General features: G+C 39.5%; 1 protein-coding gene across 1 annotated transcript; it reads right to left on the reverse strand.

Moving 5' to 3' along the window:
- Positions 1–17,234: 17,234 nt before the first annotated feature.
- Positions 17,235–17,754, reverse strand: LOC118027279 (60S ribosomal protein L26-like). The gene has a single exon (XM_035030487.1). The coding sequence runs from the start codon at positions 17,710–17,712 to the stop codon at positions 17,275–17,277; it is 438 nt and encodes a 145-aa protein (XP_034886378.1). The 5' UTR covers positions 17,713–17,754; the 3' UTR covers positions 17,235–17,274.
- Between the last annotated feature and the right edge of the window lie 5,022 nt (positions 17,755–22,776).

The following is a 22,776-nucleotide window of genomic DNA, read 5'->3' on the forward strand; positions in this document are numbered from 1 at the left end:
ACTTCTAGAATTGTTGAAAACTCAAACACAACTGGAAAATGGACTTGAGCTAAGATTGCATTTTGTGAACCTGAAAGAAACATGTTACATGAACTCTAAGTGTTTGGCCGTGGCTTGGTCCTACCAATGACTTTCTTTTTTCTGACATTTATGTGGTAGGCAGGCAAATAAAAGCAAGGCCATTCTCTAAAAACTAGAAATGGTATAATTCACCTACAAAGATTTCAGTTTTATTTATTTATTTATTTTTGAGAGAGAAAGAGAGTGGGGGGGGTAGGGGCACTTGCCCTCTGGAGAGAGAGAATCTCAAGCAGGCTCCAAGCTCAGCACAGAGCCTGACCAGGGACTCGATCCCAGGACCCAGGGATCACGACCTGAACGAAAATCAAGAGTCAGATGCTTAACCGACTGAGCCATCCAGGCACCCCTCACCTACAAAGATTTAAAAAGAGAATCAAATTAAAATCAGTTAATTAGAAACACACTGATACAAAATGAAACCTGAAGCTCTTTTCCTTTTGTCAGAGAGAAATCTGGTAACTTTCAGAACGCTGGATGAGAAAAGAAAAACCAAGCTTCAAAAAAAACCCATAGGTCTCTGCTTAACCAGGGTGAGCTTCATAGACAGAAATCCCAGTTAGGAAGGAAGGCTTGCTCACACATAGTGGTTTGTCTGTTTTGGAGATGTGCTTATTTGGTTTCTGAATCAGCCAGAGATTTCATATTACGTAACTAGTGAGGCCTTTTGAAAGCCTGACAAAAGGAGGCGTGGGGTTCAGAGTTGAACAGAGAGTACTCAGGTTTTTGCTGTTTTTGAAATTTATAGTTCATTGGGTGAAAGAGAAAAAAGTCCATGGTAAATAGGGAAATCATGTTTGAAGTTAATGTCTTTATTATTATTATTTTTTTAAGATTTTATTTATTTATTTGAGAGAGAGACTGAGATAGAGAGAGCATGAGAGGCGGGAGGTCAGAGAGAGAAGCAGACCCCCCGCTGAGCAGGGAGCCTGATGCGGGACTCGATCCCGGGACTCCAGGATCATGACCTGAGCCGAAGGCAGTCGCTTAACCAACTGAGCCACCCAGGCACCCTTTATTATTAATCCCCAAAAAGGATTTGCAAGTCAGTATGGGCAAAAGGGTCAGGAAAACCCAGATGAGATGGCAGAGAAACATCACAACTGTACATTGCACTTGATGTCAAGACAACTCATCTCAATTTGGATACGTTGGAAACCGTTTATATGCCATTCATCTGGCATGCTATCTTAGATAAGCAAGGCTTGAAGAGGTGTCTTAAAGATTAGACCACTTAACCATCTAGCTCAGTCTGTTTTGCATATTGTGTCCTTTGTATGCCCCACTGCACCAAAATAGGAATTGGTAGAAATACTCAAATCGTCACTTTTTTTAAATCTGAGCCATGATAAATGTACCCAGGTACCTGTCCCAGCCCTGGGCTGACAAATGTGGACTCCTCTTGAGACATTCCATGTGTGATTACTTTATAATTTGTTTCTGGTTGTTAAGATTGTAAACATGTTAGATTGAAGCAGGAATCCTCGGGCACGCTTCTGTGCAGGGACACAGTGACAGAAGTCAAGTTATTATCAGTGGCAACACGGATTACAAGAAAGAACATGAAATTTTGCTCCTTAATCAGTGTGCTGAGTCCTATCAGCAGCAGAGGGGATGAGACCCAGCAAGGACGCGCTCTCTCTTGCTGTCTATAGGAGAGTTCTCATATACCTTCTCGCACACATGTTGGCACCCCTAGAATATTTGCAGAGAAAGGACTTCTTTATATTGCCAGGATAATAGCATGCACATTTCTAAAATGTCACTCTTTCAAAGATAATTAAGGATTTTGGCTTTGCCAAAAATGCATGTGAAGCAGGCCTTGCGACTTAGAGGTTTGCAAGATGCGAAGTATCTATGTTTAGGGCAATTTGTACACATTTTGGACAAGACGGAACTATTTATTTTGAAATTAAAGCGTCTCCCAGCAACCATGCATTACAAAACATTTTAAAAAGCCTTCTGGCAATGGCTAAGGAGTATTTTTCATATGTATGAATAAGCATGTGGAGATAATGGGCGTAAAAACCCATTTCCAACTTCTGAAACTTCTTGTGCCTGATTCTACCTTAGAAAAAAGTAACAGGAATGGGGCTGCGTGTGCTGGCTTGTTCTATACATCTTCAGAGAGCCAGCTCTGTGTGTGTGTGTGTGTGTGAAGTAATTCTATATGATGTAAACTGCAAGAGCAATGCTCAAGTTTATCTCAAAGAGGTATATGTCTATGTTCATTTTTTTTACTATCTTATTTATTTATTTATTTATTTATTTATTTATTTATTTATTATGTTATGTTAATCACCATACATTACATCATTAGTTTTAGATGTAGTGTTCCATGGTTCATTGTTTGTGCATAACACTCAGTGCTCCAGGCAGAACGTGCCCTCTTTAAAACCCATCACCAGGTTAACCCATCCCCCCACCCCCCTCCCCTCTAGAACACTCGGTTTATTTTTCAGAGTCCATAGTCTCTCATGGTTCGTCTCCCCCTCCGATTTCACCCCCTTCATTCTTCCCCTCCTGATATCTTCTTCCTTTTTTTTTTATTAAAGATTTATTTATTTATTTATTCATGAGAGACAGAGAGAGAGAGAGAGAGAGAGAGAAAGGCAGAGGAAGAAGCAGGCTCCCCGCTGAGCAGGGAGCCCGATGCGGGACTTGATCCCAGGACCCCGGGATCATGACCTGAGCCGAAGGCAGACGCTTAACCATCTGAGCCACCCAGGCGCCCAATTCCTTTTTTTTTTTTTTTTTAACATATAATGTATTATTTGTTTCAGAGATACAGGTCTGTGATTCAACAGCCTTACACAATTCACAGCGCTCACCATAGCACATACCTTCCCCATTTGCAACAACGTGGATGGAACTGGAGGGTATTATGCTGAGCAAAATAAGTCAACCAGAGAAAGACATGTATCATATGACCTCACTGATACGAGGAATTCTTAATCTCAGGAAACAAACTGAGGGTTGCTGGAGTGGTGGGAGGTAGGAGGGATGGGGTGGCTGGGTGATAGACACTGGGGAGGGTATGTGCTATGGTGAGTGCTGTGAATTGTCTACGTTCATTTTTCAAGTCAACCTTCTGGGGAAAGTGTCCTTTAGGCTAAACATTTTTTGCTCTTTCCCTATATTCTTGGCACAAATGGAAATGCTTAGTTGAGAATATCTATCAGATCCCACAATGGTATGAACAGGTGGAGAGAGAAGTCACAGAGCATGAAAACCATAATTATTATTTATTTATTAGTGTATTTACCTGACACTTGCAGGTGGCATTTCTAGAACTTTATCTCTGTAGGGGACAGGCGAATGGAGATTGGATAACATCATCTCTCCATTACAGGGAGTCACAAAGCTAGGAAGTAGAATACTCTTGATGTTCTCCTGTTGGTAGAGCAACTCTTAGTCGACTGACGGGCCTTAGCTTTCGAGGTTACCTTCTGGTTTGTCAGTGCCTCAGAGAATTGTTTAATACTTGGGATTTTTTTTTTTTTCTGTCTGTCCATAAACCTTTCTTTATTTGCACAGGGACTGTCTTTTGACACTGTATGTTGGTAACATTCTGCGTGTCTTGCCAACCAGAAAATAATTGCTCAGTTATATATAATTCAAGTTTTATGCTTCAGCAACTCTTCTAGAGTCTCCCAAATAAATACTTCATTAAATGCTGAAATCCTTGCTGAGCTCAGACCGTCCCTATTGAGAGCTTGATATATTTTAGCAACCAGTTCATCTATCTCTTTATGTTCTGAATCTAAGCAATTTCCGATTGTGATTTGTCTCCCCATGGAGGTTTGACTACAGGGGGAGTGTTCACTAACGATACCACCATGAGCATACAGTTTTCCGATAGTTTTATTTCTCATTACAAATTAATACATGGGACAGATATAAATGATATTCCACATTGGTGATTTGAGTCAGCCCGCTCTCATTGAATTAACACAATCTGGTCAGAAGCCACAAGCTGAACATCAGATTCAGGTCCATGGTGGGTAATTTCTCCAAGGCTCTCTTGGGCTGCTGATCTGCTTCCCTGGAGGCAATTCTCAGATATTACCATGTGGAAACTGTTCTAAATTCCTGCAGTCCTCTTTGTACTTTTGTTCTAGGAAAGCTTAGAAGCTGTGTGAGCAAAAGTACTGTGATATTGCAGGTGGATATTGGGGAAATTTAGGTGATAATCATGTAGAGGGAAGAGTTGCTTTGAAGGCTGGGAGCACGAGGCCAGGCAAGGATAGATTCTGTATCCTTCTATAGGGTATCCACAACATTGTCGGCATGCCAGTGTGAGGGAAGAAGAAAAGCTTCCACAGAAGGGAATGTTTATCCAATGATAGCCAAATTTTGGAGGATGAGGAAAATAACAGTTCCCTATCTATATTAACTTGAATTTGTCTCTACCCTTTATCATTAATCACTGCTCCAAACAAAGTTAATGGGAATGTTATGGCTCAGTTTCTGTGGACTGGGGAAGCTTATCAATGGGGCTGCCACTTCCTAGCTACTTGTGGAATTTATCTGTGTTAAATGAGTTCACTCAGGGATGTCATGAATGTTATAAACTCTGTCCTGCCGGAATGATGAAATATTAAAAAATATCCACACACATTTAGGAAAAAAGAAAGAGGGGAAAAAAGATATCTCCTAAAATCCAACTTCCTCCCTCCATTCTGCCATGAAGACTTAAAAGGACATTTATCATTACACACCGTAATACACGTCAATGGAGCTTAATTATATTTTAAACTCAAATAGTTTACAACTTTGTAATTATTCAAGGACACATCCCTTTAAGAAAGAATATCATAGGGCGCCTGGGTGGCTCAGTTGGTTAGGCGACTGCCTTCGGCTCAGGTCATGATCCTGGAGTCCTGGGATCGAGTCCCGCATCGGGCTCCCTGCTCGGCGGGGAGTCTGCTTCTCCCTCTGACCCTCCCCCCTCTCATGCTCTATCTCATTCTCTCTCAAATGAATAAATAAAATCTTAAAAAAAAAAAAAAGAAAGAATATCATAAAAGGGCATGCACAATAAATTGGTAGCATACTGAGAAGTTGTTTTCTTGGATTAAATCTACTTGAATGGCTTGCTGTCTACCCAAAACATGCACGTTCAGTCATATAGATGCACAAGGCTGTTTTATTATATTATCCAAATTGTGAGTCATTGTTACTTAAGAGCCCTTGATTCCTACAACCAAGAAATATGGCCACATCGAGAACAATGAAGCTGAGTTACAAAGGACTGTAAAATTCTTGCCCGATATGATATGGAAAACTGGTTATAGAACCAATCCTTCCCGTTAAAGATACATACACTAATCAGGGAAATCCAAATCAAACCCTCAATGAGATACCACCTCACACCAGTCAGAATGGCTAAAATTAACAAGTCAGGAAATGACAGATGTTGGCGGGGATGCGGAGAGAGGGGAACCCTCTTACACTGTTGGTGGGAATGCAAGATGGTGCAGTCACTCTGGAAAACAGTATGGAGGTTCCTCAAAAGGTTGAAAATAGAGCTACCCTACGACCCAGCAATTGCACTACTGGGTATTTACCCCAAAGATACAAATGTAGTGATCTGAAGAGGTACGTGCACCCCAATGTTTATAGCAGCAATGTCCACAATAGCCAAACTATGGAAAGAGCCAAGATGTCCACCAACAGATGAATGGATAAGGAAGATGTGGTACATATATACAATGGAATATTATGCAGCCATCAAAAAAACTGAAATCTTGCCATTTGCAATGATGTGGATGGAACTAGAGGGTATTATGCTGAGCGAAATAAGTCAATCAGAGAAAGACATGTATCATATGATCTCACTGATATGAGGAATTCTTAATCTCAGGAAACAAACTGAGGGTTGCTGGAGTGGTGGGGGGTAGGAGGGATGGGGTGGCTGGGTGATAGACAATGGGGAGGATATGTGCTATGGTGAGCGCTGTGAATTGTGTAAGACTGTTGAATCACAGAACTGTACCTCTGAAACAAATAATACATTATATGTTAAAAAAAAAAAAAAAGATAGTAGAAAGGGAAAAATGAAGGGGGGGGTATCAGAGCAGGAGATGAACCATGAGAGACTGTGGACTCTGAGAAACAAACTGAGGGTTCTAGAAGGGAGGGGGTGGGGGATGGGTTATCCTGGTGATGGGTATTAAAGAGAGCACTAACTGAATGGAGCACTGAGTGTTATACTCAAACAATGAATCATGGAACATTACATCAAAAACTAATGATGTAATGTATGGTGATTAACATAACATAATAAAATAAAATTTGAAAAAAAAATTCCCTTATGCAACCAAAAAAAAAAAAAAAAGATACATGCACTAAGACCACTAGGGTCCCCTGTATTTCAATTACATTATGTCTTTGAGCAACAAGAGTGAAATGCAAATGGTCTTGGGAGAGTGGCAGCATTACAACAGAATATCCAAGAGCTCTACTAATTGTCTGTGCTAAACTCTGTGCTTTCGTAAACTCCGGGTAGTTTTAGTTGTGTACACGGGGTAGGGTGAAAGAATTAGGCAACAGGGAAAGATATCTTGCTAAAGAATGTCACATACCCAGTCTTCCTGTAAAGTTGAGGAAGAATTCTGCACTTTAATTTTAAAAGCCACTATGTGACTTTCAGATTTGAGTCTCTTAAATATGCTAAGATAAGGCTTATGGAGGGAGTGTGTGATTGAAGTAGCTAAATTTCACAAATTTTTTAGGGGCTAAAAAAAAACTGACTGAATCAACATTTCTAGGCAGATAACTGTCTTCCTTCCCTTACCCCAAGCCTTTATTTCCACATTAATCACCAAAAAATTGCATGTTCCTTGTGCATTAGAGCTGATTTTATTAGATTTAGAATTTATTTTTTTAAAGATTTTATTTATTTCTTTGACAGAGAGAGAGCACAAGCAGGGGGAGCAGCAAGGGGAGAGGGAGAAGCAGGCTCCCCTCTGAGCAGAGAGCTGGACATGGGGCTCGATCCCAGGACCCTGGGATCATGACCTGAGCTGAAGGCAGACACTTAACCAACTGAGCCTCCCAGATGCCCCTAGAATTTACTTTAATAAATACTCTCCTGATAGCCAAGACACTAAAAATTCCTTTAGTGTAAGAAATATTCCTAATAATTTTGCTAGGATGCTAAAAATAAATGACTTTCCCTTCTCCTTTTCAAGTGTTATGGGTGTCAGTCTAATGAAAAGCTTCTCTACTCATCACTCAGTAATCCTGGGGATGTTGTTTCAATTTTTTGAGGTTTAGTTTTCTCATGTCTACAATGAGGTTAGTGATTCCTACTATCCAGTGTAGTCATGACAATTAAATTAGATAAACTATATACATTGTTTGCTTTCTAGATTACAGTCGGTCCTCAGTATAAATTCTCCCTATAGTTCATTCAACCCCAACTAGATTTTAGGCTTCTTTGGTCCTATGATAATGAACTGTATCTATCATTAGTGAATTCAATCATCAAAAAATGATATGCAAATTGTTCATAATGGAATATAAGTGTTTATTATAACCATAATATCAAAGGCATTAGATTAAATATGCTTTATTAGTTTTATTTTTCCAATAATATAGTACTTAGCCAACATTTCATCAAATTCTAATGTACATATTAATTCCACTGGCAGGAAGATTTTCTAAAAGGATATGACATATAAGCAAGAAGAAAGAGACAGTAGGGCTTCTTCCTTCAAAATCAAAATCAAATCAGGATTTTATTCTTCTTTCTTTGCATTAGACATGGGCTCTTTTTCCAAATCCATTGGTAGGAGTTGGGCAGGATTCTGAGCAAGGGAAGAAGTATGAGCAAAGGTACCAATAGCTCAAGACCCAGAACAAGTACTATCTCCCTCAGCAATTGTTTGGTTATCATATTTGGTCAATGCATGGACTGCTAGACTCAGGGAACCCACCATGGAGACAAAGAAAACACATGAGTCCTTCAACAGTTTTATAGCCTAAAATGAAGAGTCAGAAATATAATACTGTAGATGCTAGAGTAAGGGAATTTAGAAGCTATAGAGGGGACCCAAACGGCCAATTCAATTTGGTCAAGGTGGTACATTCCACAAAATACTTTCTGTAGCTGGAACCATGAGCCTGATCCTTATACAGAAATATTTTGTATGCATAAGTAGGTGTCCAGCAAGTAGGGTGAATGGGGATGATGGTAGATAAGGATAGACCTCAAAGAGGGACCTCATAAATGAAGGCACAAAAGTGTGAAGTGTCCTGGCTTGTTTGGAGCTATAAGAATGTGGGTGGGCCTGATGCAGAGGGGTGAGGCAAGAGATAAGTTGGGAAAAGTAGGAGATGTCAAATCCTCATGGTTTTCTGTTTATTCTGCAGAAGTTGGACATTGTCCTCAAGGGAGTGGAGAGTGACTGAAAATTTTTAAATAAATAAGAATAAATGAGAAGATAAACATTCTAAAAAAAAAAAAATCTCTGGAGGAAGCACAGAGGATGGAGGAAGGCTAGATTGGATGTAGAATCTGGATTGACGACTATTTCAATTCTCCAGGCTAGAAAATGGCTAACATTCTCTTTTTTGAAGTCCTAATGTGCTGATTGTCAGTGCTATTTATTTTACCACTTAGTTGTCCTTTTATTTCACTCAGAGGAGTTTTCTTTCCACAACTATATTGAAAAGTATTCTACCCCAGACATACCTTGAATTGCTTTTTGATATCTCCTCTATTAACCCTCTGGAACATCCTCATATGTACACCCAACTCCCAGGACAGGGATACATACAGAGAAGATGGGCAGATCATGCTTTTAATTGACAGATTCCACTGGTCTAGAGATAGACACAATCAGTACTATGAGGTCAACTGCAATGAAGGTCATACATACACATAAGCTGTTAAAAGATATCTGAAGGCTAACTCAACACACTAGAGAGTTAAAATGTGCGTGTCTATAGTTATTTATTCGATGTAACTTAATTTGAGTATTTGCATATAAAAATATTTGCATTAGACATGGGCTCTTTTTCCAAATACTCTAGTTTTTGAGTACTCTAGTTTTAATTTTGCTGAATGTATGAGATGACTTTGTCCTCTACACATAGCCCTCATTGCCCACACCTTGCAAATTGAATTTTCTTAGAGCCTTATCCAACTTGGTGGAATTTTCATTCCCAAAAACATCCATTCATTTCCTTGCAGAGCTGATTTTTTAACCAGACCTTTCTTCTGTAAGCACAAATTAACCTTCACTAAATGCATTATCTTAACTGATAAATGATTATATTATAGGTGTATTAGAAACAACACACACAACATGCTGTTTTAAGTGTAGTGACATTTTGTGGATGATTGGAAGGTTATAGGAAGGAAAAAAACTCCCTGGAGGTATCCCACAATTCTCGGTTTTAAAATTCATGGAATTGGGAGTGCCTGGGTGGCTCAGTCGGTTAAGCATCTGCTTTTGGCTCGGATCATGATCCTGGGATTCTGAGATCGAGCCCCACCTCGGGGTCCCTGCTCAGAGGGGAGTCTGCTTCTCCCTCTGCCAATCCTGCCTCATCCCCACCCCACGCCCCCCCACTCATGCTCACGCACTCTGTCTCACATGTGTGCACTGTCTCGCTCTCTCAAATAAATAAATAAAATCTTTTTTAAAAAAATTCATGGAATTGGGTGATTATGTAGTCTAAGACAAGCTAACAAGCTTCTGCTTTGAAATCCATTTTTACCTACGTCTAGGTTTAGTTTTTAGCCTTATATGGGTATGTAGGTTTAGATACTAGAAATTTTAGTTGATTCTGCAAGAATCCAGCTATTCTATGGAGATGTCTGGGATTTTTTTTTTTTTTAGGAGAGAAAGGGAAAGGGTGGAAAAGGTGAAGGAAGAAAGAGGAGGAGAAGGAGGAAGAGAAGAAGAGGAGAGGAGTGGAGGAGGGGGAGGAGGAGAAAGGGATAAAAGAAATGATTTTGGAAAGTGGAAGTGTTGGAGAGTAACCCCTGGGCAGGAGAAAAGGAAATCTGAGACAGAGACATCAGAAGAAAATGAAAAAGGAAGACTGCACGGGAATCCATGACATTGTAAGCTGTCCTCATAGCGGTCCCCACCCTCGTCTGGTGTGTCCTATTGTGTCCTATCGTACTGCAGTGATGAGAAAAGGAACACTACATTTCCCAGACTCCTTGCAGCTGAGGTTTCTGTTAATTAGAAGCACTCAAGAAAGGCTTGAATTTAGCACTGACCAAGTGGGGAGCCAGGTAGCATCAGGTCAGGCATCCATTTTTCTAACAGAGATATCATCGGGGATACCAAGTTCTGGAGCCAGTCATTCCAATGGCAGCTGCTTCATTCCCCAGGTAGCTCAGAACATGTGATCCTGGAGATGGTGAAAATCTTTCCCCTGGATTGCAGATAAATTTAAGGCAATAGCTTCCTGATTCCCAAGCATTTTGACTGTGGTAGAAATAGAACCTGCTCTTCCAGTATCTGATTTTTTGTTTTGAATCCCTTGCTGCTTAAAATAGCTAGCGTGCCTCTGAAACAAATAATACATTATATGTTAAAAAAAAAAAAGAAGAAGAAGATAGCAGGAAGGGAAAAATGAAGGAGGGGCATCAGAGGGGGAGACGAACCATGAGAGACTATGGACTCTGGGAAACAAACAGGGTTCTAGAGGGGAGGGGGGTGGGAGGATGGGTTAACCTGGTGATGGGTATTAAAGAGGGCACGTACTGAATGGAGCACTAGGTGTTACACACAAACAATGAATCACGGAACACTACATCAAAAACTAATGATGTAATGTATGGTGATTAACATAACATAATAAAATAAAATAAATAGCTAGAGTGCTTCTGTTATCTGTAACTGAAACCTGATTGATACACATCATTTTTAGGTAGTGACCCTGAAGAATCCATGAGAGAAAATTTGGGAATAACTCCTTTAGGAAAAAAAATTAATTTTATCATTATTAAAGTACTTTAGGTATACAACTTATACATGTTACATCTGTATTGGTAAATATCCACTTCACTCTTCAAAGGTCACCTCTTTCTCATCATCAACTATCCTGACAATGGCCCCTAATACTGGGATTAAAAAAAGCAAGAAACTTTTGAACAGAGCACCTGAAGAATTCTCATTGGTCCTCATCTGACGAGCATTCAGAGTATCACTGACTGCTAAATAACATGAAATTCAAAGAAATTGACATTTTTAATTTCTCACTAAATTGAGCAGAAATTAGAAATACATGGGAAAGACTTATAAAGACAAACACAAACAAGTAAAAGATTGAAACATCACAGAGGAAATGGAAAGAAATCAAAAGGATTTTGATATCATATTTTGATATCATATTCCCCCAAATATCTCCAAATTATAATGCAGAGACAGCAAAAAAAATGGACTATGCTCAGAGACAAAATATAAAAATCTGTTATTCTTTTGGAACTTAAAAACATATGATGCAAGGAGATGAAGATACCTTACAACACAAATGGTGTGAGTAAATGAACCATGGTAATTTCTTTAAACTTGGATGGGTCACCCTTGAAACCAATGAACACTCACAGAGAGAATCAAGTGTGTGTCCTTCCCACCACGTGTAATTCATCAATGGAAGTTGGACTGACACCAGAGAACCTGAGTAATAATTCTCTAATTGAGTAAATAGGAAATAATGGAAGTACTTCTGGAGTTTGCTTAGATTATGTCGCATAAGGACACATCAGTTGAGTGTCCTGAATTTTCAGATACTGAAGATGATCACTTGACAATAAATTATAAGCCACATTAAAAACTTCCCCATCACTTTTTCACATAGCCTACCCGGTGTGGCCACTAAATCAAGTTTGTGAGTTTTTGCTGTCCCTCCCTTCTTGGCTTTACAGTAAGGTCCAAAGAAACAACCCTTGCCTGTAACCATGACATCAACTATTTAATAGAGTGTTGTTGTTTTGTGCAGTCTGCTCTGAACTCAAAACATAGATAGATAGATCATAGATAGATAGATAGATAGATAGATAGATAGATAGATAGATGATAGATAGATGATAGATGATAGATAGATGATAGATAGATGATAGATAATAGATGAGAGATGATAGATGATAGATGATAGATAGATAATAGATAGATGATAGATAGATGGTAGATAGATGATAGATAGATGATAGATAGATAGATAGATAGATAGATAGATAGATAGATAGATGACACAATTTTCCAAGACATCTTATTACATGAAAAATCAGTTTGCAGAGTAATACATAAGGTATAATCCCACTTAAAAAAAAAACAGCTATTGTGTGTATGTGTGTAGGTTTGTGCAAAACACATAGTAGAGTGAAAGACGGCATGGATGCATAATAAACCTTTAATAGTAACACCCCTGGGAAGAGAATTTAGGATGGGGACTATCTAAGGCAGTCCCGGGCGCAAAGGCAAGTGGAAGAAAGCTGCAATCATCTTAGATGCCCTGTCCACCTGGATGTAATCATCATCACATCCCTTCCATATTGCCTGCTTCATAACTTTAGAATTTGTCTATTTTGAGAAATGGCTGTCCCCAAGTTAATTTCCCCAGCTTAGGCAGCCAATATCGCCCACTTCAGCTTCGAGCTATTCTTCCAAACGGTTTAATTGCTTCTGGTTCTGCTTACACATATCATCCTGCTGCAATACTAAATCCATGCTAATGCTTTAGCCATAATTCTTTTTAAAATCTGTGAATTTGACAGTTAATATACGATTACATGCTCGGCATAAATATATTTTCAGTGTAGATAATTCAGATATCAAATTATCCAAACATTTCTTTTCTGCCTCCCCGCTCTTCACTTTCCTATACATTCTCTATTCTAGATCCCACTTCCCTCCCCAGAGGCACTATAAATGATTTGTCATGCATTTCTCCAGTGTCCTTCTATGCTTCTTAACATACACTTCCATACACCTTTTTCTTTGTTAGTTTTTGCAAAAATATAATTTACCATATATATTATTCTGCAGCTTTAGTTTTCCCTTAATAATTTGTCTCAGAGAATTTTCCATTTAGGTTTATAAGGTTTAACTACTGCAAAATAGGGGTGCCTGGGTGGCTCAGTCGTTAAGCGTCTGCCTTTTGCTGAGGTCATGATCCCAGGGTCCCAGGATCGAGCTCCGCATCAGGCTCCCTGCTCAGCGGGAAGCCTGCTTCTCCCTCTCCCACTCCCCCTGCTTGTTTTCCCTCTCTCCCGCCTCTCTCTCTCTCTGTCAAATAAATAAATAAAATCTTAAAAAAAAAACTGCTGCAAAATAGTTCATAGAATGGATATATTATGATTTATTTATTGATAGACATTCAAGCTTATTACAGTTCCACGCCATTAACAAATTCCATATTTGTATAGCAGACTCATTTCTATTGAATAGACCCTCTAAAAGTGGAATGCTGAAAGTATGCATTTTTTTGTTTTTGATAGATACTGCCCCGAATTACATTCTAAAACTTTTCTTACCTGTTAGCACTTTACCTCTTAGTACTTTCATCAAAAGTGCCTGGGGGCGCCTGGCTGGCTCAGTCAATAGAGCATGTGACTCTTGATCTCAGGGTCAAGAGTTCAAACGCCACTAGGCATGGAGCCTACTTAAAAATAAAATAAAATGAAGGGTTTTTTTTAAAAAAAATGCCTGTTTCTGCAACTGATTTTATCTTTTAAATGTTTTCATTATGATGTTAATATATGACATTTATTTATTGTTTGAATTAGTAATTCCAGAAACACTAAACATATTATGTTTTTGTCTGATATCTCTACTTCTATCTTTTGACAAATACATATTTTCATTCATTTTAATAGATTTTTTAAATTGCTTTGCATGAATTCTATCTATAGATGGATCAATTGATGATCATTCTTTCATCTAATATAGCCTCTGGATTTTTTTCTCTGACTCAGACTGTCCTAACCACAGATTTAAAAATTACTTGAAATTGTGTTTTAATAATCCACTGGGAATTCATGTTGTTTATATGTGAAGGAAAATACAATCTTTTCTTTTTTTCTTCAGATAGGCAATGGTCAAAGGCCTTTTATTGCATAGTTGGTCTTTTTTCCAATGATGTGAAACCATTTCACAAGAAACCACAACCCCACATATACATGGTCTGATTCTGGCCTCTCTGTTCTTTTATATTAATATGTTTTTTCATATATACTATGTTTTTATGTTTTGTTTTAATGTCACACTGTTTTAATTTTCATAGCTTAATGATATGTTCTTACATCTAAGAAGACAAGTTTCCTTTCCTTTAAAAAAAATTCTCTTGGTTCTTTTCTTTTTTTTTTTATTTTTTCTTATTATGTTCAATTAGCCACAGTATAGTACATCATTAGTTTTTGATGTAGTGTTCAGTGAATCATTAGTTACATATATCACCCAGTGCTCATCACAACACGTGCCCTCCTTAATTATTTTCATAAATTTTATTTGTCGTATGAAACTGAGAGCTTATCAAGTATCATGAAACGTCCTATTGGGATTTTCATTGGGCTTATATTATTTTCATGGGACAATTTGGGGAGAAATAGCTATTTTGCATTACTGAATCCCTTTGCCCAAGAACAGGGATAATTATTTCCATCTTTAAATATCATTCACTACATTTTTATGGTTCTGTTTTATATGGTTTCTTGTATATTTCTTGGATTTATTATGTCTTCCAGTTTTATTTTTGCTATTGCAATTGTTTTTTTTTTTTTCTGTTTCCAAAACATTTTCTAATTAGTCATTTCTGCTATTGGGGAAATTTTTTAATTTACGTTTTCATTTTTCAGTCTGTCTACTTTTTAATCTTACACCTTTGTTATTCTTTTTCTAACTGCTTTCATTTTAGGCTTTGCATTTGAGAGCTCTTGCTTGGGCTCCTTTGAGTTATCAGCACCTGGTTCTGGTGAGGGTAGGACAGTGGCAAAAGTGAATCATTGGTTGTGAAAGTCCTGGTTTTTTTTTTGGTTTTTTAAACTTGATGGAGGAATTTTGACAAGCAATTATATATATATATACGTATATATATATTTAAAGTGCACAGTGTGACAATCTGATATACCTACACATTGTAGAACAATTACCCAATCAAGATAATTAACATATCTATCACCTCAAGGTTTAACAGAGGTAACTGTGTGTGTGTGTGTGTGTGTGTGTGGTGGTGAGAATGGTTAAGATCTATTCTCAATAACTTTCGATAGTACTGTGTTATTAACTATAGTCAGGACTGTATTGTTAACTGTAGTCACTATGGAAAACATCACTGTGGTTTCTCAAGAAAAAAACAATTTGACTGAACTACCATATGATCCAGCAATCCCACTCCCAGGTAAATACCAAAGATAATTGAAATCAGGATCTCAAAAGCATATCTGCACCCTCATGTTCATTGCAGCATTAGTCATAATATCCAAGATATGGAAACAACCTGTCCTTCCATGGATGAATCTATTAAAAATGGGATATATATAATATATATTATATAATGTATTATAATGGAATATTATTCAGCCATAAAAAGAAGGAAGTCCTGCCATTTGCAACTACATGGATGAATCTGGAGGGCATTATGTAAAGTGAGATAAGGCAGGAGAAGAAAGAGAGTCCTTCCCTTGAGGGGGCAATATCTTCCTATAATATTGCTCCATTTTCCTGCTATAGCACCCACCCTCTTTGGTCAAGTGTTGGGTACACACCATGACTGTCCATGTGCAGCCCAGATGAGGATGCAAGAGATGGGAGGACCATGCTCCAGCCGCTTCAACCACAGCCCCCAAGTGAGCTCCATGATGCTTCCTCTCCAGGTCCTGTGACTCCAACTTCTGAACTCTAGTCTGGACACAGGGGAGTCCACTATTTTTTTCATATTTTCTATCTTCTAGAGAGTCCTCAAAATCTCAGTTCACCAATGGTACTGTTTCTTGTTTTCTAATGTTATTATTGATTTATTCTCCTGCTGTCATCTTTTTGACTGGCAATAAACAGAGGTTGAATTCAGCTCACTCTCCTGATCACCAGAATGATTTCTTCCAGATGTAAAATTTATCATATTCTTTGTCCCCCTAAAACATGCCAGTGAGTTTTCAGCTCCTTCCTCTGCTTCGCAGGACCCTTCATCATCCAGTGCATGCCACCTGTCCATCCTCTTTTTTAATCACCTTTTCCCTACATCCCAGATGTCATTTTCAACCTGGAAACATACTGAATCCTGTGTCCTCCCCACTCTCTCTCACTGGTCCTTGCTGTCTGTTACCCCTTACACTCTTCATTAGTTTTGTCCATTTCATCAGTTAGGTTAGAGTTAAGAGGGCACCTCCTCCAGGAAGCTTTCCTTGACCTCCAAACTTAGGTTAGATGTACCACATCTCTTCTTCCATGGTACCCTTTGCTTATTCCTGCCACTGCATTTGTCACACTGTATGGCAATCTGCTTTTTACTTGTTCTTGACCTCCTTAGCCTGTATTCTATGTGAGGGGCAGGGATTGCAATTTGTGCATCATCGTAAGCAACCTGATGGAAGGAACTGCCATCGATTCTTATCTGTAGAATTTCTAGAACTTAATACCATGCCTTAAACATAGCTATTGTTAAAAGCAAGAGCATCAGGGTGAGTCAGATTTGGATTCCAAATCTAATCTGTCATTTATTAGTGCAGTGCAGGGCTGGTTACGTAATTGGGATGGAAGGCAAGGCAAAATAAAAATGTGAGCCCTGAAGGGGTGAAGAAGTCAATCTCTTTTCCCACAGGCCGAACTCCCCAACCCACATTTGATGGGCAATCTCCAAGGGATTACAGCCTCCTTGTTGGGATGGGATTTGTACCTGGATTGGGGACAGGTCAGTGGCTCTTGCCATCACCTATGAAACATGGCAAGACACTGTCAGCCGAGGGCAGAGACCTCTCTTGCCTTGCCCGTTTCAAGGACTCCGACCCTCCTTGTGCTCATGCCCAGAACCCCCAGGAGGCTAACAGCCACGTGGAATGTGGGTCTTATCCTGCAGACAGTCACTGCTCTGTCGTAGGGTAGAGCCAATGGCAGGGATGGGAGGAGAGAAGGCCAGTGGCCTCTGATAAGCAATAAGAAGCAAGACCACTTCTTTTTGTTTTGTTTTGTTTTGTTTTAACAGTTTTTATTTCAAGTCGCATATAAGATTACTTTACTCCTGCATCTTCTCAATTGTTTCTTCCTTATATTTGCCCTTTTCCTTTCCTACTTGGCGAGATTTGGCTTTACTTTCAAGGATCTTTTTGCGGTCTTTGTCCAGTTTTAGTCTGGTGATAACCACCTTGCTAGGGTGAATGCCCACATGGACGGTTGTGCCGTTTGCCTTCTCTCGCTGCACTCGTTCAAGGTAGATGACGTACTTCTTCCTGTAAACCTGGACTACTTTGCCAATCTGCTGACCTCTGTAGTGTCCTCGCACAACCTGCACTTCATCATCCTTTCGGATGGGCATGGATCGAACGTTGTACTTCTGTCTCAGCTCTTTGGAAAGAGGGGAAGACATGATTTTCCTGCGAATGTGGGAAGGTGCATTGAAATGCCGCTTTCGGTTCTTGCTCCGGTCAGAAGTCACAAAGGGATTAAACTTCATTTTGGCCGCTGCCGCTTCAGCGATGGCCGCAAGAGGGAAGAGCGAAGCCAGACCACTTTTAAGCCAAAACTCCAACTCCCATTGTACACTCCATTGTCTCTTTGGACTTCACTTTAAAAACAGAAATTTAATGATAAAATAATTAAAATGTCAAGAGGAGACAGTAGAGCTTTGATTCCAGGAAGAAGGGGGCCCTGCATAGCTATGCTGGTTACACGCCCAGGAAGCTGGCCTTGACTCTGTGACCTAAAAAAAGGTCACCTAAATTCTGAGCCTTAGTGTCTTCACCTGAGAAATGGATGTGATAAAACTTACCTCATCAGATTTTAGTAAGACTTAAAGAAGTAATGTCCCCAAAGCTCAGAGCACAGCACTCAGATATTTTTATGGGAAGTTCAAGATCTCCTCCTTGGAAGGACACAAATACAAGGGTTTTTTTTGTTTTGTTTTGTTTTTTTAATATTTTATTTATTTATTTGAGAGAGAGAGAATGAGAGACAGAGAGCATGAGAGGGAGGAGGGTCAGAGGGAGAAGCAGACTCCCTGCCGAGCAGGGAGCCCGATGTGGGACTCGATCCAGGGACTCCAGGATCATGACCCGAGCCGAAGGCAGTCGCTTAACCAACTGAGCCACCCAGGCGCCCACAAATACAAGGTTTTATGGACTCTTTTTGGTAATGCTTAAAATGTTTCAAAGTTTACGGAATCATTAACCCTTTTCGTCACTAATCCTTTTCTTAGTCCTTAACCCTTTTGGGTTGGATTACAAAGTGGAGGAAATGGCCATAGGATAATTTCAGATTGTAGTCCACCATGTGGTGTGGAAATTAGTTCTCAGCATACACCTCAGAGCCGCTCCTGATCGTCCTGAGATTCTTAGATAATTCTGTTTCCTGAGCTCCACCATCGGATTACCTGGAGATAAGATCCAGGAATGTATGCTTTTTACAAATCTCCCAGATGATTCATACACACACAAATTTCTTCTCTGTAGTTCCTTATGGTGTTTTCTCCCCTTTTGAGGTAAATTTACATGCATGGAGTGGATAGATCTTAAGTGCACGTTCACCAACTTGACAGATGCATCGAACCTTATGCAGTCTGAGCCCCTATCAGGATACAGAATATGCCATGGACTGAATGTTCGTGTTCTCCCCAAATTCACATTTTGTAGCCACAATCCCCAAGTGTTGGTATTTGGAGGTGGACACTTTGGGAAGTAATTAAGTTATGAAAGTAGAGCCCCCATCAGTGGGATTAATTTTCTTGTAAGAGGAGGCACAAGAGAAATCATGTCTCTCTTGTCCGCGTGAAAACACAGGAAGGTGGCTCTGTGAAAGCCAGGAATCTGGCCCTCAGTGGGACCAGATCTGCCAAGGCTTTGATCTTGGACTTCCCAGCCTCCAGAACAGTGAGAAGTAAATATTCCTTGTGTTAAAAAGAAAGCCACAATGCGGAGAAAGGGGAACCCTCCTACACTGTTGGTGGGAATGCAAGCTGGGCAGCCACTCTGGAAAACTGTATGGAGGTTCCTCAAAAAGTTGAAAATAGAGCTACCCTATGATCCAGCAATTGCACTACTGGGTATTTACCCCAAAGATACAAAAGTAGGGATCCGAAGGGCTACGTGCACCCCGATGTTTATAGCAGCAATGTCCACAATAGCCAAACTGTGGAAAGAGCCAAGATGTCCATCGACAGATGAATGGATAAAGAAGAGGTGGTATATATATACAATGGAATACTATGCAGCCATCAAAAGGAATGAGATCTTGCCATTTGCAATGACGTGGATGGAACTGGAGGGTATTATGTTGAGCGAAATAAGTCAAACAAAGAAAGACATGTATCATATGATCTCACTGATATGAGGAATTCTTAATTGCAGGAAACAAACTGAGGGTTGCTGGAGTGGGGGGTGGGGTGGGAGGGATGGGGTGACTGGGTGATAGACACTGGGGAGGGTATGTGCTCTGGTAAGCGCTGTGAATTGTGCAAGACTGTTGAATCTCAGATCTGTACCTCTGAAACAAATAATGCAATATATGTTAAGAAAAAAAAAAAAGAAGAAGAAGAAGAAGGTAGCGAGAGGGGAAGAATGAAGCGGGGGAAATCGGAGGGGTAGACGAACCATGAGAGACGATGGACTCTGAAAAGCAAACTGAAGGTTCTAGAGGGGAGGGGAGTGGGAGGATGGGTTAGCCTGGTGGTGGGTATTGAGGAGGGCACATTCTGCATGGAGCACTGGGTGTTATGCACAAACAATGAATCATGGAACACTTCATCTAAAACTAATGATGTAATGTATGGGGATTAACATAAGAATAAAAAAAAAAAAAAAAAAAAGCCACAAAGCCCAAGTTGCTTGTCCCTAGGACAGTAAACCAGGACTCCATTGCAATTTCAACTTCCCCAGCAGTGGCATTTTAAACCAACCAATCTGGAATTTTCTGGTCAGTTCCAATGAGGTAATCTGTCACATGGGTTCTTCCCATCCCCCCAAAGGAAAATAAGGCAATACACCTAAGGAGACCCCCCTCTCCTTCCTGCTAAGAGAAGATGACCTTGCTGAAATAAGCCTTTCTTTTCTTTTGCTAAGAACTTCTTGTCCCATCTTCTTTCCGGGGGAAAACAAAACAAAACAAAAAAGACCTCTTCCATTTTGTGCAACTCCTTGGAGCATCTCTCTACTTGCCAGATGGGATGCTGCCTAAATTCATGAATCACTTCATAAAGCCAATTAGGTCTTCAAATTTGCTTGGTTGAATTTGTCTTTTTCAACAGTGTTTAAGCCACCCAGTCTGTGGTATTTTTATGATAGCAGCCTGAACGGACAAGGACAGAAGCATATCACCGTCACTCCTTTAGGACTTCACCTAAAGGAATCATTTATTAAATACACTTTTCTGTAAAGTTTCTTTTATTCAGCATGTTTCCGAGATCCATCCACAATGTTGTATGTATCAGGAGTTTGTCCCTTCTTCTTGCTGATCACTATATAAATTATATGAATTTCTTTCATTATGTGAATACACTACCATTTATTCATCCATTATCCTACTGGTAGACACCTGTGCTGTTTCCAATTTAAAGCTATTATGGTTCATCAAAAACTAATGATGTACTTTATGGGGACTAACAGAACATAATAAAATAAAATAAAATTTTAAAAAATAAAGCTATAATGGATAAAGTTGCCATGAACAGTTTTATACAAGCCTTTTTGTGGACATAGATTTTTATCTCCCTTGGGTAAACACTTAGAAGTGGAATTGCTGGGTGGTAGAGTAGGGTGAAGATTTAGTTTCACAAGAAAATGCCAGCTCTTTTACGCAAAGCGGTTGTACTATTTTATACTCTCACCAGCAGTGTTTGAGAGTTCCAGCTGCTTCTCAACCTCACCGACATTCAGTGTTGTCAATCTTTTAAATTTAATTTTAACCATTCTGGTCGGTATTTAGTGATATCTCATTGTGGTTATAACTTCCATTTTCCTGATGATCATTGATTCTGAGCACCCTTTGCAGACATTAATTGGCCATTCAGGTATCTTCTTTTGTAAAGTGTCCATTTCAATCTTCTGCCATATTTTGAATTAGGTTCTCTCTGTTTTATTATTGAATTGTAGGAGTTCTTTATATACACAGGATGCTGGATATCCTTGATCAGATATGTCTTCCAAATCATTTCTCTAATTCCAAGCTGTCTTTTCTTTTAATGGTGTCTTTTGAAGAGCAGAGTTTTTAAATGTGGATGAAGTTCAACTTAATACTTAGTTCCCTTATGGTTAATGCCTTCTCCCACAGCAACCAGGCCCGTATTTGCTCATCTTCTCTGAACTCCCAGCCTAACTGTACTTGGGAAACAGCTCTCCCCCATTTCCATTCCTCCTCGCCCTGTGATACCTCTGTTCAAGCTCTCTGCTCAAAAGACTTCTGAAAATGACATCAAGGAGGTGGTCTCAGTAGGCACCTTTTAAGAAAAGTCTGTGCATGATCCCACCATTTGGCAATTTTTATTATTTGAAGAAAAAGACAGCAGCCCTTATTTCCTGTTGTTCACATTTTTCAGAGACACAACCTCCTTCCTATGTTTAAAAATTCCTGACAACATTGAGCTCCAAACCACGATTTAAAATCTTCTGAATTAGGAACTCACGGTAAAGGGAGAAGAAGATCGGGATGATTGTAGTGAGCTCCTCAGGCTATTTTATTTTATTATTTTATTTTACTTTATATTTTATTTTGTTTTATTTTATTTTATTTTATTTTATTTTTTTATTTTAGGGCTCTGTATTTAGAAACAATCATCTGGAGCTCTTACAGCATCTGACAGGGAGTTCGGGAGTGAGGTAGCCATTGTTGATGAGAAAAAGCAGACACCAAGAAGGCACCTTGCCTAAGGCCACCATGGGGAGCTTGCAACAGAAGCCAGGCCCCTATCAGGAGATCCCAGTCGCTCTAAAATTCCACGATCAGAACAGGCAGAACACAAAAGAGAAACCCACTGAGGAGAGGAAATGTTTTCCCACAAAAGCAATTTCCTCCAATTTGTATTTCAGCAACAAATTTGTTTCCAGTTTCAGATGCCACTATTCAAAACTGACCTGTTGCCTTTCGACTATAATAGAGGCTCTCTCATTCTTCAGTGATTTGCTTGTAAATATTTATCAATACGGCTTGGCCCTCAGCCCCCTTTCTCTGACTTTATGACGGGGAGCCCCCAGCCCCTGCCAACACTTCTCAAGCCTTGATTACTGTTATGTCTTTCACATGGATCGATGTGTTTTCTCATGTGGTTTATGAAGTGCTATAAACATTTACAGCTGAACTGTCAAAGTGGATAAACAAAACACTGTACATTTTTATAGTTCAGTGATCTTTATTATGCTTTTTATACTTTTTTTAAAAAAGATTTTATTTATTTATTTGAGAGAGAGAGTGAGAGAGAGAAAGAGCACAAGAAGGGGGAGCGGGAGAGGGAGAAGCAGACTCCCTGCCGAGCAGGTAGCCCGATGCGGGACTCGATCCAGGGACTCCAGGATCATGACCTGAGCCGAAGGCA

The sequence above is a fragment of the Mirounga leonina genome, unplaced genomic scaffold (genome assembly GCF_011800145.1).
Source record: "Mirounga leonina isolate KUSES-001 unplaced genomic scaffold, KU_Mleo_1.0 Mir_366, whole genome shotgun sequence".
Taxonomy (NCBI): domain Eukaryota; kingdom Metazoa; phylum Chordata; class Mammalia; order Carnivora; family Phocidae; genus Mirounga; species Mirounga leonina.

Excerpts from the sequence above, each read along its gene's own strand:
- LOC118027279 (XM_035030487.1), bottom strand. The coding sequence starts at position 17,712 with ATGAAGTTTAATCCCTTTGTGACTTCTGACCGGAGCAAGAACCGAAAG.